The sequence below is a fragment of the Gorilla gorilla genome, chromosome 4, assembly GCF_029281585.2.
Source record: "Gorilla gorilla gorilla isolate KB3781 chromosome 4, NHGRI_mGorGor1-v2.1_pri, whole genome shotgun sequence".
NCBI classification, from domain to species: Eukaryota; Metazoa; Chordata; class Mammalia; order Primates; family Hominidae; genus Gorilla; species Gorilla gorilla.
In genome coordinates, this window is record NC_073228.2 from 13,155,854 (window position 1) to 13,174,018 (window position 18,165).

Here is an 18,165-nt window from a genome sequence, read left to right on the forward strand (position 1 = left end):
TGCCGTGCACGTGTGCAGGGAGGAGGCGGATCTTCCCTCTGCTCTCCCTCAGCAGGAGAGTACCGCACGTGGTGGTCAGCAGTCCAGGCAGGGAGGGCCCTGTGAGTGCAAAGATATTGACATCCATCTTTGTGAACTTCAGTGGTGAAAGAGAGCTCTCTGTTCGGACACCAGGATGCTTCAGGGGCTAGTGGGAATCTCATCTTTGGCCAAAGCCCTGCTGAGAGTCTGCCTCCCTGCCGGGTCTCGGTCTTGGGAGCTGGGAGTGCCTCTGCCAGGCCACACCTGCTCCACTGCCTCTGTTCTGTTGCAGTGAAGTGCTCCGTGTGCAAGAGCGTCTCGGACACCTACGACCCCTACTTGGACGTCGCGCTGGAGATCCGGGTACAGATCTGTCCTGCCCTTCACTTTTGCAGTAGGAGAGCGAGGCCAGAGGGTGAAACAGAACCCGCAGAACAGTAAAGGCATCACATCAAAATAGATAGGGAGAAAACTCCTTTGCTCCCTGCCGCCTTGCAGTACAGACCATTGTCTTTACCTGTTTCTTTCTAGAGTTTTTCCTATGCATATCCTTTTATTTAAAGAAAAAAAATGGTAAAATTGGGTTTTGTGTCCTGAAGCATGAACAGGAACAACGCTGTCCCCAGGGCTTGAGGAGAGTCTGTTTTGTGCTGTGGGCGGCGTGCAGCCTTTGGAGCTTGGTGGCTCTGTGGGCCTCACCTGGGAGAGCAGCATTGGCTTTATTGCACACTCTGCTCCAGCTACAGTCTGCGGGAGGGCGGTCTGCCTTTGCTGGGCCAACCCAAGCTCCAGAGCAGGTCCAGCTACAAGATCATCCTGATAAAAGTGACTGATTCATGGCAGACCTGCAGCTGTCATTTCTTTGCTTTTCTTTTTTTTATAGGGGCTTGAGGGACAGAGTCTTGCTCTGTGGCCCAGGCAGGAGTGCAGTGGCGCAATCATAGCTCACTGTAGTCTTGACCTCTAGGCTTAAGTGATCCTCCCACACAGCTGGTACTACAGGCATGCACCACCACGCCTGGCTAATTTTTAAAATTTCTTTGTAGAGATGGGGGTCTTGCTATGTTGCCCAGGCTTGTCTCAAACTCCTGGCCTCAATGATCCTCCTGCCCTCAATGATTCTCCTGCCCTGGCCTCCCAAGGTGCTGGGATTATAGGCGTGAGCCGCTGTTCCTGGCTGCTTTCATTTCTTGTCACTGGAGAAGGAGTCCCAGTCTGGCAGCTAGTGGGCAAATTTTTATGCGAGTCAAGTTTTGTGATTTGCTGCCTCAGCCTAAAAAAGACCTTAAATTTGGCATTTCTTGAATCAGCCTTTTTCCTCTGCTGTGTATTTTACTCCCTGTTTTTGTCCTCCTCAGCAAGCTGCGAATATTGTGCGTGCTCTGGAACTTTTTGTGAAAGCAGATGTCCTGAGTGGAGAGAATGCCTACATGTGTGCTAAGTAAGTTTCACGTTGCTTGTGGCAGAAGACTGATACCAGACGGGAAATAAGTCCCCTCACCTGACAGTGTTGTGCCCACCCACTCTTCCTTAGCGGTGACCGCTGCTCGTATTTCTTGAGGAACCTATGTGTGTCCTAAAAATACAAACTTCTAAATAACACGAATGAAGCAATAGCTATGATTTTTATAGCTACAGTTTACACCGTACCTGTTCTAAAGATGCTGCATATATTGTGCAGTAGGGGCTGTGGTTTCCCATTGCTAGGGATGGTGAAACTGAGGCACCGAGAAGTGAAGTGACCAGCCATGGGGCCACACCAAGAGGACGTGGCAGAGCACGAGCTCACATCACTTCATACTGGCTGACACCGGGCGGCCGCCCCAGGGACTGTGCCCAACCAGCTGCTCTCTTGCCTCTTAAGGAGTGTTTTCTTTGGCTTTCATTTTTTACTTAACTGGTTTTGGACATTTTTCCGTTTCTGCAGATAGAACTCTTACTTTGTCATTTGTTGCATTTTTAGTAGTGACAGGGTTTCACCTTGTTGGCCAGGCTGGTCTCGAACTCCTGAACTCAGGTGATCTGCCTGCCTTACCTCCCAAAGTGCTGGGATCACGCTACTACAGCTGGCTGAATAGCTTTATATCTAGGTCGTTGTAAAGCTGTAGGCACTAAAGAATATATTCTTAATTCTGCTTTACTCTTCTTTAGGTCTGTTTCCTGCAGCTCTCCAAGCTGCGCGCCTCTGCCTCTGTTTTCTCTCCCTGTGTTTGCGCATCTTCTGGCTTTGCTTACGTTGACTTCCTGCCTGCCCGTTTTATCACTCAGCCACATCTGCTTTAATTTGCTCTTTCCTGTGTTGGCCCAAAGCAACTTTTTCCTGTATTTTATTTAGTTTCCTGGTGGGTACAGTACTTTTATTTTTTTGCTTTAGAATCTTCCCACTTTCTGTATTCTTATTTCCCTGTGGTAGCTTTCCTTTACTTGAGGCATGCTTAGTGTGATTTTTAAAGGAGCAAAAGGTCGAAATCTCATTGATGAAGATTCCACTATTACAGAGCAGTTGTTGCTGTTATTAACTTAGTGTTAAGACAACATTTTTCAGAACACGAATCAATCATTAATTAATCTTTCTCATCACCTTCTTCATAGATGCAAGAAGAAGGTTCCAGCCAGCAAGCGCTTCACCATCCACAGAACATCCAACGTCTTAACCCTTTCCCTCAAGCGCTTTGCCAACTTCAGCGGGGGGAAGATCACCAAGGTGAGCGCTCGTGACACCATCCCAGGCAGCTCCGTGGGCCACAGTAGGCATCAGAATAACACGAAGAAAGTGATAGCCACGAGTTTGATAGCTGCTGTTTACATAGTACCTGTCCCTGTTCTAAAGGTTCTACACATATTGTGAAGTAGGGACTGTAGTTTCGCCGTTGTCCAGGACGGGAAAACAGTCACAGAGAGGTGAAGCAACCTGGGACGCTTTTTAAAAATAGACATTTCTGGGTTTATCCCAGTGCTAGTGAATTTGAATCTCTGGAGGACAGGGCCCAGGAATCTGCATTTTTGCAAAATCCCTGAGTGCTTGTTATATACAGTCAAGTTCCAGGGCCACTGTCTTAATGGATTTACCGCAGCTTCTGGTTGTGCTTGGGCTGGTCCTGGCAGGGACGTTCAGGGTTCTCCAGATGAGTGTGATGAGCACTGGGCAGTGGGACTCGCATCGTCCATGTCCTTTTGATGTCTAGAACAGGTGCCATTGCATGCTCTGGCTTTTTATGAAATACGGAGTTTAAAAAAACTACTTTTGACACGATGGTATTTTATTGTTTAAATTTTATTTTGTTTTAAGACAGGGTCTCACTCTGTCACCTGGGCTGGAGTGCAGTGGCATAATCACAGCTCACTGCAGTCTTGACCTCCCAAGCTAAAGCGATCCCCCTGCCTTAGCCTCCTGAGTAGCTGGGACTGTGGGCACATGCCACCATGCCTGGTTAATTTTTTAAAAAGTTTTTTGTAGAGACAGGATCTTGCCGTGTTGCCCAGGCTGGTCTCAAACTCCTGGGCTCAAGTGACCTGCCTGCCTTGACCTCTCACAGTGCTGGGATTACAGGTGTGAGCCACCATACCTGGCCTATAGTGGCATTTTCACAGAAGATGTGTTTCTTTTTTCTTTTTTCTTTTTTTTTTTTTTTTTGAGACAGAGTCTTGCTCTGATGCCCAGGCTGGATTGCAGTGGCGCTGTCTCCACCTTCTGGGTTCAAGTGATTCTCCTGCCTCAGCCTCCAGAGTAGTTGGGATTAAGGCGCCCACCACCACACCTGGCTAATTTTTGTATTTTTAGTAGAGATGGGGTTTTGCCATGTTGGCCAGGCTGGTCTCGAACTCCTGAGCTCAGGTGATCCGCCTGCCTCAGCCTCCTAAAGTGCTGGGATAAGAGGCATGAGCCACTGTGCCCAGTAGATATCTGTATTTCATAAAAATCTAGAGTTCTGTTCTGAGAGCCTGGTTATGTGGTTTGGAACAACACGCTTGGCTGAGCCTCCATTTCCTCACTGGTAGTGGTAGGGGGCTTGCTTAGGTCAGCATTTCTCAAATGTGTTTGCAGATTCTTTATGTCGTAGACTCAGGTGTCGTGTAACCACAAGGGCATGTTTTAAGAAATGTGTCACCAGGCAATTCCGTCACTGTGTGAACATCATAGAGTGCATTTACACAGACGTAGATCACGGAGCCAGCTGTATGGTGTAGCCCATTGCTCCTAGGCCACAAACCTACACAGCCTGTTCCTGTCCTGAATACTGTAGGCAGTTGCAACACAATGGGAAGTATTTGTGTGTCTAAACATAGAGAAGGTACAGTGAAAATGCAGTATTATAATCTTATGGGATCACTGTTGTATATGTGGTCTGTCATTGACCGAAACATGTTATGTGGCACATGACTGATGGTATGTGACGTTTAAGAACAGGCAAAATTAATGGTGACAGAAATCAGAACAGTGGATATTTGAGATGGGGGCAATGACTGGGACGTGGGAATTTTCTGGTTGGTGTTCTGCATGTCCATCAGTATATACTTGTCAAAACTCTTTGATCTATGTACTGAAGATCTCTGTGCATTTCAACAAATCCCACAACTCAGTTTAAAAAAATGATTTAGGCTGGGCACAATGGCTCACAACTCTAATCTCAGCACTTAGGGAGGCTGAGGTGGGAGGATTGCTTGAGACTGGGAGTTTAAGACCAGCTTGGGCAACATAATGAGACCCTGTCTCTACAAAGAAATTTTGGTTTTTTTTTTTTTTTTTTTTTGAGACAGAGTCTTACTCTGTCACCCAGGCTAGAGTGCAGTGGCACCATCTCAGCTCACTGCAATATCCGCCTCCCAAGTTCAAGCGATTCTCCTGCCTCAGCCTCCCAAGTAGCTGGGACCACAAGTGTGTGCCACCATGCTTGGCTAAATTTTGTATTTTTAGTAGAGACGGGGTTCCACCGTGTTGGCCAGGCTGGTCTTGAACTCCTGACCTCAAGTGATCCACCCACCTCGGCCTCCCAAAGTGTTGGGATTATAGGTGTGAGCCATCATGCCCGGCCTAAAAAATTTTTATTAATTGGCCAGTCATGGTGGCATGTGCCTATAGTCCCAGCTACTTGGGAGGTAGAGATAGGAGGACTGCATGAGTCCAGGAGTTTGAAGTTACAGTGAGCTATGAATGTGCCACTGCACTCTAGCCTGGGTGACAGAGCGAGACTGTGTTTCTTAAAAAAAAAAAAAAAAAAAAAAAAAAATTATGCATATATTTTTCGGAGGTCCTAAACACAAGTCTGTATATGACCCCGAATAATGGCAATCCTGTCATGTGGGCTCTGTGCTGTCCTGATGCACTCAGCCTACAGCTGCCATGCCGGGCACTATTACTGCTAAGAATATATGTGTGTGCATGTATGTATATATGTGTGTGCACGTATTATATGTGTGTGTGTGTATATGTGTGTGCTTGTATGTGTGTATGCATGTGTGTATATGTGTGTATGTGTATATGTGTGTATGCATGTGTGCGTGCATGTGTGTTGTGCATGTATGTATATGCGTACATATGTGTATGCATGCATGTGTGTGTATGTATGTGTGCATGTATGTATGTGTGCATGTGTGTATACGTATGTATTCATGTATGTATGTATGTGTGCATGTGTGTATACGTATGTGTGCGTGTATGTATATATGCGTGCATGTATTTTATGCATGCATGTATGCATATATGTATACATGTTATGTATATATGTGTGTGCATGTATTTTTTTTCTGTGAAAAATTGGTCAGTTTTGGGAACACATTTTAGCATGACCTTTCTTCTGATCCAGTTGATTAAAAGTCTTACTTGCAGTAGCAGTTGGCTATATTAATTCAGCACTTTTATTGCTGAAGATCTGAAACCCAGCATTCTCTCCCTTTTCTCCCACCAACAATGTTCCTGTAAAGTGGAGGGAAAGAAAATGAGGGAAAGAAAATGAGTGACTCTTCTCATTTGACCGTTAGGAACCAGGTGGTGAGAAAACTAACGGAGATGCTTGACAAAGACAAGAACAGATCCTGCATTGCTTGATGGGACAATAAGTTTCCCATAGGCTGGCTGGAGAAGACTCACTTCTCAGCATCTTGGTGTTTTTTGTTTGTTTGTTTGTTTTGAGATGGAGTCTTGCTCTGTTGCCAGGCTGGAGTGCAGTGGTACGATCTCGGCTCACTGTAACCTCCACCTCCCGGTTTCAAGCGATTCTCCCGCCTCAGCCTCCCGAGTAGCCGGAACTACAGGCACGTGCCACCACGCCTGGCTAATTTTTGTATTTTTAGTAGAGACAAGGTTTCGCCATCTTGGCCACGATGGTCTCAATCTCTTGACCTTGTGATCTACCCGCCTCGGCCTCCCAAAGTGCTGGGATTACAGGCGTGAGCCACCGCACCTGGCCAGCATCTTGGTTTTTAATCATTGCGTGGGGGAGCTCCTGCACAGCGTTGCTGCACACCCATTCGCCCCAAATTGTCTTTTTCTTTTTTGTGGCGGGGCAGTTTTGAGACAGTCTCACTCTGTCGCCCAGGCTGAGTGCAGTGGCTCGATCTCGGCTCACTGCAACCTCTGCCTCGCGGGTTCAAGTGATTCTTATTCCTCAGCCTCCTGAGTAGCTGGGATTACAGGCAGTGCACCACCATGCCCAGCTAATTTTTTGTATTTTTATTAGAAGTGGGGTTTCGCTATATTGGTCAGGCTGGTCTCGAACTCCTCAAGGTGATCCCCCTGCCTCAGCCTCCCAAAGTGCTGGGATTATAGGCGTGAGCCACTGTGCCCGGCCCCCAAATTGTTAAAGACCAGACAAGTTGGGCATTTTGTGTGGTTGTGGATGGAAAGGGCAAATTGATCTTTACTCTCAAAGTGAATTTTATTTGCCTTTTCCTTGATTTTTCAAACAGGATGTAGGCTATCCGGAATTCCTCAACATACGTCCGTATATGTCCCAGAATAATGGTGATCCTGTCATGTATGGACTCTATGCTGTCCTGGTGCACTCGGGCTACAGCTGCCATGCCGGGCACTATTACTGCTACGTGAAGGTGAGAGGCTTGTGTCAGTGCAGCTGCCTCCTGGGACAGGTTTCAGCACCCATGCACATCCAGATGCGGCCTCTGTAGAGCACTTACTTTGTGAAAAGTGTGATGTTTTGTGGTTGTATTCAAGTCCTCGTTGTTGCCTCTCTGCGTGGAGTGAAAAGATGCCTTTACAGAAGTGTTGCACCAGAACCTAGTGTTCTCAGACTTGCAGTGAGACACGGAAGAGGCAGCCACTTCTGGTGCCATCCTTAGAACCCTGGCAAAATCGGCCATGGTGATGACACTGCCTGAATGTCCTTTAGAAGGGACAGTTCCTATCTGTTGGGGCACTAGGAAGGAACTGGGACTCAGAGCACACTTTGGGGTCACATTCCAAGTTATGAAAATATTACACATTTTAATAGAAGTTGTTACCTGTTGATTATTAATAGTGTTTGGAAATGTAGCAACTAACAGATTTTTTATTCCCTTTTTAAAAAGTGAGGATAATGGGATGCTTGTTGATTGTTTTGTTTTCTGCAACATCCTTGGCTGCTTCAGGCAAGCAATGGACAGTGGTACCAGATGAATGATTCCTTGGTCCATTCCAGCAACGTCAAGGTGGTTCTGAACCAGCAGGCCTACGTGCTATTCTATCTGCGGTAATAAACTCACGCCCTCCCCAGATGAGCTCACTCCCTCTGCTCTTTTCTTATACTGGGGTGGGCCTCCCTAGCCTTTTTTTGTTTGAAGGTAATTGGGAATTCCACTGGAGGGGTTCGTCATGTGTCATAGAGACCGTCCACAGGGAAGGACACTTTTTAGTAAAGCCAGAGCCTTGGGAAGGTCAGGACAGGATCCCATCTGCCCTCACATTGATGCTGTTTTGAATGTCACCATTTATAGTATTGCCCCGAATTAGAGGTACTGCTCCCTGGATGGTAGCCAGCCAATGCCCCTTCCCGTGTGGGGAGGCTGCCCCTGTAGGGATATGCTGGGAAGGACGTGTTTGTGGGGGTGCTGCTGCAGAGCTTCTCTGGAGGGGCCTTCTCCCGGAGCTGGCTGTCACTGACCTGGAGGCTGGAGACCGTGGCAGCTGAGGCATTTTCGCTGCTTTGTACGTCTCTGCAGAGTGTGGCTGAGGTGTTCGAGGGGTCTCTCTTGCTTTCTGGTGCATTGAACTCTGATCCTGGAGGAATTCTGACTCTAATTTGCGCTTGCTCTGCTTATATTCAGCAGATACCTGGGGCTGATCTCTCAGCCTCACTGTGGTTGAAAGGCAAAGGGAGATTCCAGAGAAGTGGTTAGGACTGGCAGGGTTTCCCCAGGCCGTGTTTCTGCCTTTGCCCCGCCTTAACTTATTCTAATTCTCTCCGTTTCTGTAATGCCTAGTAAGAGAATTCCCTACTTGTTTTCTTCCTCTGACAGAATTCCAGGCTCTAAGAAAAGTCCCGAGGGCCTCATCTCCAGGACAGGCTCCTCCTCCCTTCCTGGCCGCCCAAGTGTGATTCCAGATCACTCCAAGAAGAACATCGGCAATGGGATTATTTCTTCCCCACTGACTGGAAAGGTATCTGTGAGAATGATGGAGGCCAAAGTGGCTGGTCTTGGTGCTCCCCACAGACCTCCTCACACTTGGGAAGTTGGCCACAGTGGAAGGAATTTGCAGGCAGTTTGCACTATTCTAGTTGATGTTATTTCTTTTCTATTTTTTTTTTTTTTTTTTTTTTTGAGACGGAGTCTTGCTCTGTCATCCAGGCTGGGGTGCAGTGGTGTGATCTCGGCTCACTGCAAGCTCTGCCTCCCGGGTTCCCGCCATTCTCCTGCCTCAGCCTCCCTAGTAGCTGGGATTACAGGTGCCCGCAACCACGCCCGGCTAATTTTTTTTGTATTTTTAGTAGAGACGGGGTTTCACCGTGTTAGCCGGGATGCTTTCGATCTCCTGACCTCAGGATCTGCCCGCCTCGGCCTCCCAAAGTGCTGGGATTACAGGTGTGAGCCACCACGCCTGGCCGATGTTATTTCTTAAACTGGTCATCAGCTGACATTGGGTATAGAGAAAGAGGAGACATGAATGAGAAAATCCTGACCCAGCAAATTAGAACTGTCATTCACAGATCTGTTCTACTCATGAGACCAACACCACTTACACGTGTCGCGACAGGTGTGCCAAGCAAACTTTCTGTGTGCACTCCTTTTATTTCCTTTATAATGCCAAGCAAACTTTTTTTTTGGAGACAGGGTCTCACTCTGTTACCCAGGCTGGAGTACAGTGGCACAATCATGGTTCAGGGCAGGCTTGAGCTCCTGGATTCAAGCCACCCTCCTGCCCCAGCCTCCCTAGTATTCGGGACTATCAGTGCAGTACCACACCCAGCTAATTTTTAAATTTTGTGTAGAGACAGGGTCTCACTATGTTGCCGTGGCTGGTCTTAAGCTCCTCAGCCCAAGCAGTTCTCCTGCCTTGGCCTCTCAGAGTGCCAGGATTACAGGCACCAAGCAAACTCTTAACCGTAAGCATGTAGGAAAAAAATCCTTTTTTTTTTTTTTTTTTTTTCTTTGAGACGGAGTCTCATTCTGTCGCCCAGGCTGGAGTGCAGTGGCGCAATCTTGGCTCACTGCAACCTCCACCTCCCAGGTTCAAGCGATTCTCCTGCCTCAGCCTCCCAAGTAGCTGGGACTACAGGCGCGTGCCACCATGCGTGGCTAATTTTTTTATTTTTAGTGGAGACGGGGTTTCACTTTGTTAGCCAGGATGGTCTCGATCTGCTGACCTCCTGATCCACCCGCCTCAGCCTCCCAAAGTGCTGGGATTACAGACGTGAGCCACTGTGCCCAGCCTGTTCTCACATTTTAACGGGGAAAATGTGAGTAGTTTGTACCAATGTTAATTTCCTGATTTGGGTAATTCTGCTGTGGTTATGTAAGAGAGTGTCTTTGTTCTTTGGAAATACACATGGACATATTTTGGGGTAAAAGAACATCATGTCTGCAATTTACTCAAATGGATCAGAAATAGAAATATGTGTATGTGCATACATACATAGTCATACATATATACACACGTACATATACATACAGAGAGAGGATGATAAAGGTTATGTGGTTACAGGTTAACCATTAGGAGCTACCCTCTAAGTTACCTTTGTGTGTATTTGAAATTTTCTGCTAGAACTGTTAAGAATTCAGTTTCACTAAGTGGATTCATGAGCAGTTTCCTCATTAGAACACAGTGATCATTTGAAGTGGGGTGGACCCTCTCTTGATGACTGTTTCTTTTTTTTTTTCTTTTTTTTCTTTTTTTTTTTGAGACAGAGTCTCGCTCTGTCACTGAGGCTGGAGTGCAGTGGCACCATCTTAGCTCACTGCAGCCTCTGCCACTATGCAGCCTCCGCCTCTTGGGTTCAAGCGATTCTCCTGCCTCAGCCTCCTGAGTAGCTGTGATTACAGGTGCCCGCCAGCACTCCCGGCTAATTTTTGTAGTTTTAGTAGAGATGAGGTTTCACCATGTTGGCCAGGCTGGTCTGGAACTCCTGACCTCAAGTGATTCACCCAGCTTGGCCTCCCAGAGTCCTGGGATACAGGCATGAGCCACCGTGCCCGGCCTGGATGACTGTTTTTGATGGATTGTCTTCCTCTCCCTTTAGAATGAAGAGTTGAACCCCACACACAGGCAGTCAGGGCCTTTCACAGTCTGCAGGGGTTTTGGTCATTTACGTACATCTGTATTTCTCTTCACATTAAAGAAAATAGGAGCTGAAATTAGAAGCATTAGAATTGAAGTGGCAGTAAAATACATGATATAATTGCAAAGTTGGTGGTCACTGTAGCCCAGACTAGGAAGTTAGGAAGCAGCCTGGGCCTGGTACTGTGACTCACGTCTGTAATTCCAACACTTTGGGAAGCTGATGTGGGAAGATCAGTGGATCCCAGGAGTTCGAGACCAACCTGGGCAAAACCCTGTCTCTACTAAAAATGCAAAAGCTAGCCAGGTTTAATGGCACGTGCCTGTATTCCCAGCTACTCAGGAGGCTGAGGTGGGAGGATCACTTGAGCCAGGGAGATTAAGGCTGCAGTGAGTCATGATCATACCACTCCACACCAGCCTGGGCAACAGAGCAAGACCCTGTCTCAAAACAAATTTAAAAAGTAGCCTGGGCAACATAGATCCCATCAGCACAGAGAATATTCAGTAAGCTGATGGGGGAGGATCACTTGAACCTGGGAGGTTGAGGCTGTATGCAGTGAGCCATGATCACGCTGGTGAATTCCAGGCAAGGTGACAGAGTGAGACCTTGTCTACAAAAAAAAGAAGAGGGGGGCCGGGCACTTTGGGAGGCTGAGGTGGGTGGACCATTTGAGGTCAGGAGTTTGAGACCAGCTTGCCAACATGGTGAGACCCTGTCTCTACTAAAAATACAAAAGTTAGCTGGGCATGGTGGCGTGCGCCTGTAATCCCAGCTATTCGAGAGGCCGAGGTAGGAGAATCGCTTGAACCCGGGAGGTGGAGGTTGCAGTGAGCTGAGATTGTGCCACTGCACTCCAGCCTGGGCGACAGAGCGGGACTCCATCTCAAAAAAAAAAAAAAAAAAAAATAGGAAGCAGCCTGGGCAACATAGAAAGACCCCCCATCTCCAAAACCCCATCTCCAAAAAAAGTGCAAAAATTAGCCAGGTGTGGTGGTGCACGTCTGTTGTCCCAGCTGTTTGGAGGTTGAGGCAGGAGGATCACTTAAGCACAGGAGGTCAAGGCTTAATTGAGCTATCATTGTGCCACTGCGCTCCAGCCTGGACAACAGAATGAGACCCTGTCTCAAAAAACCCCAGAAAAACAAAGGAAGCCCCACTTGCCACAGGAACTCCACGGGCAGAGTGATGCCCAAGGGTGGAGGTTGGCTCAAGGAGAGTCCCTGTGTCAGGCACACCTGCAGGGGCGCTTCACTGACCATGAGCATTTTCATTACAAACGTGATTTTCCAAATACACTGCAAGCAGACGAGCCATTTTACTCTAAATGACATGGCGCAAGTTCTAGTGTGTATGGAAATGTTCAACCAGTGAAACGGCTTTGCGGTGCAGTGGAAAGATGAATTCCTTTTAGAAAACAGTATTAACAAAGAATAGAATGTAGGGAACAAAACAAAACTCAGAAGAAAATAGAGGTAAATTCTTAACCTCTGGGGGAGGGAAGAAGACTTTGTATGCTTAAAATTGAAGGATAAAATGTAGAAAAATTATGAATTGACTAAGATTTACATTTTTGTTCATAATTTACTACAAACAAATGAAGCAATAAAACCTTGTAAAATATTGTCAACAAAAGGTTAACATTTGTAAACAAAAGATCTCATTCAAATGAAGATCACTTTAGTGCATGTGCAGAGAATATGAATGTTAAAGTGATAATAGCCCAAACGAGTGTCAAATTAGCAAATGTTTTGAAAAATAGATGTTGCTGGAGTATAGTAAAAGCAGTTTGGCATTTTGCATCAGATTTCATGAAAATGAAATTTGTAATTTCATTTCCAGAAAATTAGCCTTGTAATTCCATTTCCAGAAAATTAGCATGGAGTACTAAGTACAGGAAAAGCTCAACAAATATTTTTTAAGCACCGACTATATACCAGACCCTTGAGTTGCTGTTGAGGGCTGCAGTGGGAACGAGAGAGATACGGGTACAGCCTCTTGGTCAAGCAGGGGAAGGCTGACATTCAGCATCTAAATACAGAATAATAAGTTATTTCTATGCAGTTGTAATAAGTGCTCTGAAGGATAAAGGATACACAGACATATACTGTACAGTATTTTTAATTTCAACAGTTGGAGACAATATAGCTTATATAAATTAACCATACAGTTAATATGTATCCGTAGTACATAGTATATATAGTAAAATGTCAAAGACAGGCCGACAGGCAGGGTGCAGTTGCTCATGCCTGTAATCCCAGCACTTTGAGAGGCCAGGGTGGGAGGATTCCTTGAGCTCAGGAATTCAAGGCCAGCCGGGGCAACATAGCAAGATCCCCATCTCTACAAAATAGTAATAATTATTCAGGTGTGGTGGTCTACTCCTATAGTCCTAGCCACTTGGGCAGCTGAAGTGGGAGGATCTCTTGAGCCCAGAAGGTTGAGGCTGCAGTGAGTTATGATGACATCATCACGCCACTGCACTCCAGCCTGGGCAACAGAGCAAGGCTCTGTCTTAAAGATATTTATTGAGAGTTATCGCCCATAAAAATGCTTGAGATAATAGCTTTAAGATAAAACTGGGATGCAACTCTTCAGGCCAGAACCATTTGGAAGAAAAGATTGAAAGAAGAAAGCACTAGAATGTTAATGCATGGTTATGTTTAGGTGATGGAACTTAGCTAAATTTTTTCCTTTATACTTTTTTCTCTTCTCAAATCTTGATGAAAATGTACTGGTTTTATAGTAAAGATGGCCATAAAGATATGTATTCAGGCCAGGTGCTATGGTTCACACCTGTAATCCCAACACTTCTGGAGGCCGAGGCAGGTGGATTGCTTGAGGCCAGAAGTTTGAGACCAGCCTGGCCAACATGGTGAAACCCCATCTCTGTCAAAAATACAAAAATTAGCCGGGTGTGGTGGTACACGGCTATGGTCCCTGTTCCTTGGGATGTCACAAAACACCAGAATTGTTCAGAGAAGCCACAGTGTCTTTACCAAGAGTCCAGATAAATAATTTATCTTGAGCATGCTAATCAGAGGCCATGCCTGCTACTAAGATTCGCTGTGGCCTTATGAAGATGTGGCCCAGCTGAGACTTCTCGCTTCCTCAGTTGTATTTTCTGCTTTGCTCTCCTTAGCGACAAGACTCTGGGACGATGAAGAAGCCGCACACCACTGAAGAGACTGGTGTGCCCATATCCAGGAATGGCTCTACCCTGGGCCTGAAGTCCCAGAACGGCTGTATTCCTCCAAAGCTGCCCTCGGGGTCCCCTTCCCCCAAACTCTCCCAGACACCCACACACATGCCAACCATCCTAGACGACCCTGGAAAGAAGGTGAAGAAGCCAGCTCCTCCACAGCACTTTTCCCCCAGAACTGCTCAGGGGCTGCCTGGGACCAGCAACTCGAATAGCAGCAGATCTGGGAGCCAAAGGCAGGGCTCCTGGGACAGCAGGGATGTTGTCCTCTCTACCTCACCTAAGCTCCTGGCTACAGCCACTGCCAACGGGCATGGGCTGAAGGGGAACGACGAGAGCACTGGCCTCGACAGGAGGGGCTCCAGCAGCTCCAGCCCAGAGCACTCGGCCAGCAGCGACTCCACCAAGGCCCCCCAGACCCCCAGGAGTGGAGCGGCCCATCTCTGCGATTCTCAGGAAACAAACTGTTCCACCGCTGGCCCCTCCAAAATGCCGCCAAGTGGAGCAGATTCTAAGACGGTGAAGCTGAAGTCCCCTGTCCTGAGCAACACCACCACTGAGCCTGCAAGCACCATGTCTCCTCCACCAGCCAAAAAACTGGCCCTTTCTGCCAAGAAGGTGGGTGTGTGGGGGTCTCGCCGCTGCTGTGTATCAGGAGAGCTCCAAGCGTTGCTTGGTTGTGGTTTGAAGGGAGTGAGAACATTGTCTGGGGGCTTCGGCCTCCCTCATGTTAGAGGAACAAAGTGTCTTTTCGTCATCCCCAGCCATTTGCAATTAAAGAATGGCTATCTTGGGGTGAAGGCAGTATGGGGTGTTGAGAGAGCCCTGATCTGGTGATGCTCATGTGACTCATGGAGGTTTGGGCAAGGTAGCAGTTCTCTGTTTTCACAGTAGGTGGAAGATCCTGACTGAACCCGAGGGAGGGTGGGCCCCACCAGCGCGTGTCCCTAGCAGGGGTGGGGCGGGCAGGAAGCGCAGAGCCCCAGCGGGGTGCCCGGCGCCTCTGCAGCAGGAAGCTTAGGCAGCCACGGCACGAGGATGTGATTGTTGTGCTGAGATTTTTGTTTAAATTTTCTTCCTTTTTTTTGTTTCTAACCAAAAATACTTTTCTGGTTCTTCTTCTACCATTCCCCTGCCTCTCACCTCCCCTTTTTGTCTTCTTCTGTCCCCTCATCTTTTTTTCTGGGCTCTTTTGTTTTCATTTTCATTTTTTGTTACTTTTGTTTTCCCTCTTCACTCACGGAAACCTTTTTTAGACCACCAAGTTTTTATTTATGTCGATAACTGCAGGCCAGCACCCTGTGGAGGGCGACCGGCAATGACCTCCGTCCACCTCCCCCCTCACCATCCTCCGACCTCACCCACCCCATGAAAACCTCTCACCCCGTCGTTGCCTCCACTTGGCCCGTCCATAGAGCCAGGTAAGCTTTGGGCCGGGACCTTCTGGGTGCCAACTGGTTCTCCCTGTGGTTGCGTGTGCTTGGCTGGTGAGGAGTTGGACGAGTCGCCAACCTCACAGGACAGACAAAGCATTGGGGCAGCCAGGAGGTACAGGGGGGCGTCACCGACCAAGATCCCCCTCTTCTGTGTTCCCCTGTGGTAAAGGAGCTTTGGGTGGTGAAGGCAGTTCGGCCTCTGCAGTCCTGATGTCTTAGTTCTGTCTTTGTTGGTGGTCTGTCTGCGACATCCTTGTGGTGATGTGGTGTGCTGGGGACTGACCTGTCCTGTATCCCTACCAGCCCCATGACAGTACTTCCCAGTCGAAGAGAAAGGCGAAGTGAGGCCTTGGCGAGAGGCCTTGAGTGAGCTCGGAGTCCCGTGCGTTTTTTGTGGGACGTCTTGCCTGCCAGCGTCATGCAGGTTAAGAACTGTCTCAGGGCTCTCGGGTTCCTCTGCAGACACCTGCCGGAGATGCAGCCCCTTCCCTGTGCATGTGGGCCCTGGTCCGCAGGGGCTGCCTGCGTCTCTTAGGTGCCTCGAGTGGCAGGAAGTTGAGAGTAACTGGTAAATGGCTGTCTGGAAGCCGGTGGGAGTGGGGAAGGAAGCAGTGAAAGATGGGGTGAGTCATGAGGCGGCCTGCGGGGACTGTACTGGTGGCCTCGGCGCTGGGTTCTAGTTCTAGAATCTCCAGTGCTACATGAGGGCGAGGTATGACTGTGCGTCGCCCACAGCCTTTGCCTTACTCTCCTCTCACATATACACGCACAAGCACACCTCTACTCTATACCTAGCATAAGATTTGTGTACGTGGGAGGGCCTTAAGTGTTTGGGTGTTTTTCGTTTCTTGCCTTATAAGCTTTTTTGGAAAAGATTCCAGAAGACACTTAGAGTAATCAAACATCGTGCAGCTGGCATGGCCCTTATAGTTTGTTTAGATGATGATGGGGGTCCTGTTTTCCGCAGGAACCCTGGGAGATGGGCTTTGTGGTCCCAGCTCATTGACAAATGAGAACATGGTGGTTCAGAGTGGGAAGTTAATTTTCCTAGAGACACATAGCTGGCAAGAGGGAGCCTCGCTGGGTTCGGCACTAGATCCTGTCCCAGAAACGCCTTGCTCATGATTCTGCTCTACGCATCTGTGTCCCGGTTTCAGCGTCCTAATGACGCTAATGTGGAGGTGTCATTAGGCCAGCTCAACACTTGCTTTCCTTATGAGGCTCATTTCCTGCCCGGGAACACCCTGAAACTTTCGGAGGTTGGAAAATAAATCCTCACGGGATCTTTTTTTTCCTTACCATTTATTGTTTCTTGAAGGCTTCCTCCCTTAACACATTTGTATTAAAGATGTTTTTACATTAGAGTTCGCAAAAATACTTGAATTGCTTGGTGACAAGAAACTAAGGCATGGAACAATTCTTATTAACTTTGCCTTTTTAAAAAAAAAAATTTTTTTTTTTTACTTTTAAAATCACGTGTTGGCTTGCCTTTTTTTTTTTTTTTTTTTTTTTAATCTCAGGGATCAATTATTTTAAGTTCCAGGGTACGTGTGCAGGATGTAAAGGTTTGTTACAGAGGTGCCATGGTGGTTTGCTGGACCTATCAACCCACCACCTAGGTAACTTTGTTTTTGTTTTTTTTGTTTTTTTTTGAGACGGAGTCTTGCTTTGTCGCCCAGGCTGGAGTGCAGTGGCACGATCTTGGCTCACTGCAACCTCCACCTCCCAGGTTCAAGCGATTCTCCTGCCTCAGTCTCCTGACTAGCTGAGATTACAGGCGTGTGCCACCACGCCCGGCTAATTTTGTATTTTTAGTAGAGATGGGGTTTCATCATGTTGGCCAGGCTGGTCTCGAACTTCTGACCTCAGGTGATCCGGCCACCTTGGCTTCCCAAAGTGCTGGAATTATAGGCATGAGCCACTGCACCTGGCCAACTTTGCATTTAAATAGATGTTGAATTAATTGTTAGCTTTCTTTCAAACATACATGTAACTTAATGTGTATCTGAAAACTACAGGGTAAAAGCCTTTTCAGATTTTTAGGTGAAAGGGAGGGGAGTGAGGGTAGACAGAAGGAACAGCTCTGCTGGGTCTTTCAGAACATCCTCTCCCTGTTTCCTGGCTGTCCCCACAGGGCTGTGTCACCTGCTCCCCAATCATCCAGCCGCCTGCAGCCCCCCTTCAGCCCCCACCCCACATTGCTGTCCAGTACCCCCAAGCCCCCAGGGACGTCAGAACCACGGAGCTGCTCCTCCATCTCGACGGCGCTGCCTCAGGTCAACGAGGACCTTGTGTCCCTTCCACACCAGTTGCCAGAGGCCAGTGAGCCCCCGCGGAGCCCCTCTGAGAAGAGGAAAAAGACCTCTGTGGGAGAGCTGCAGAGGCTGGGCTCAGAGACGCGCCTCCCACAGCACATCAGGGAGGCCACTGCGGCTCCCCACGGGAAGAGGAAGAGGAAGAAGAAGAAGCGCCCGGAGGACACAGCTGCCACCGCCCTGCAGGAGGGGCAGACACAGAGACAGCCTGGGAGCCCCACGCACAGGAGGGAGGGCCAGGCACAGCTGCCCGCTGTCAGACGGCAGGAAGATGGCACACAGCCACAGGTGAATGGCCAGCAGGTGGGATATGTTACGGACGGCCACCATGCGAGCAGCAGGAAGCGGAGGAGGAAAGGAGCAGAAGGTCTTGGTGAAGAAGGTGGCCTGCACCAGGACCCACCTTGGCACAGGTAAGGGCAGGAGCAAGATGGCATCTGTCTACCTCTGGTGAGAAACAAAGCAAAACCACAGAATCTACC

General features: G+C 48.0%; 1 protein-coding gene across 12 annotated transcripts in view; it reads left to right on the plus strand.

Annotated features, from left to right (window-relative positions):
- The window catches only part of USP36 (ubiquitin specific peptidase 36), a 45,329-nt gene that overhangs the window by 19,466 nt on the left and 7,698 nt on the right, over positions 1-18,165 (plus strand). For all 12 annotated transcript variants that reach the window (XM_055388769.2, XM_019027396.4, XM_019027395.4 and 9 more), the window contains 9 exons: positions 314-384; positions 1,380-1,462; positions 2,614-2,725; positions 6,928-7,068; positions 7,606-7,706; positions 8,473-8,614; positions 13,873-14,550; positions 15,223-15,353; positions 17,503-18,096. In XM_055388769.2, coding sequence (XP_055244744.2) covers positions 314-384; positions 1,380-1,462; positions 2,614-2,725; positions 6,928-7,068; positions 7,606-7,706; positions 8,473-8,614; positions 13,873-14,550; positions 15,223-15,353; positions 17,503-18,096 — 2,053 coding nt within the window. The remainder of the gene's footprint in view (positions 1-313; positions 385-1,379; positions 1,463-2,613; positions 2,726-6,927; positions 7,069-7,605; positions 7,707-8,472; positions 8,615-13,872; positions 14,551-15,222; positions 15,354-17,502; positions 18,097-18,165) is intronic.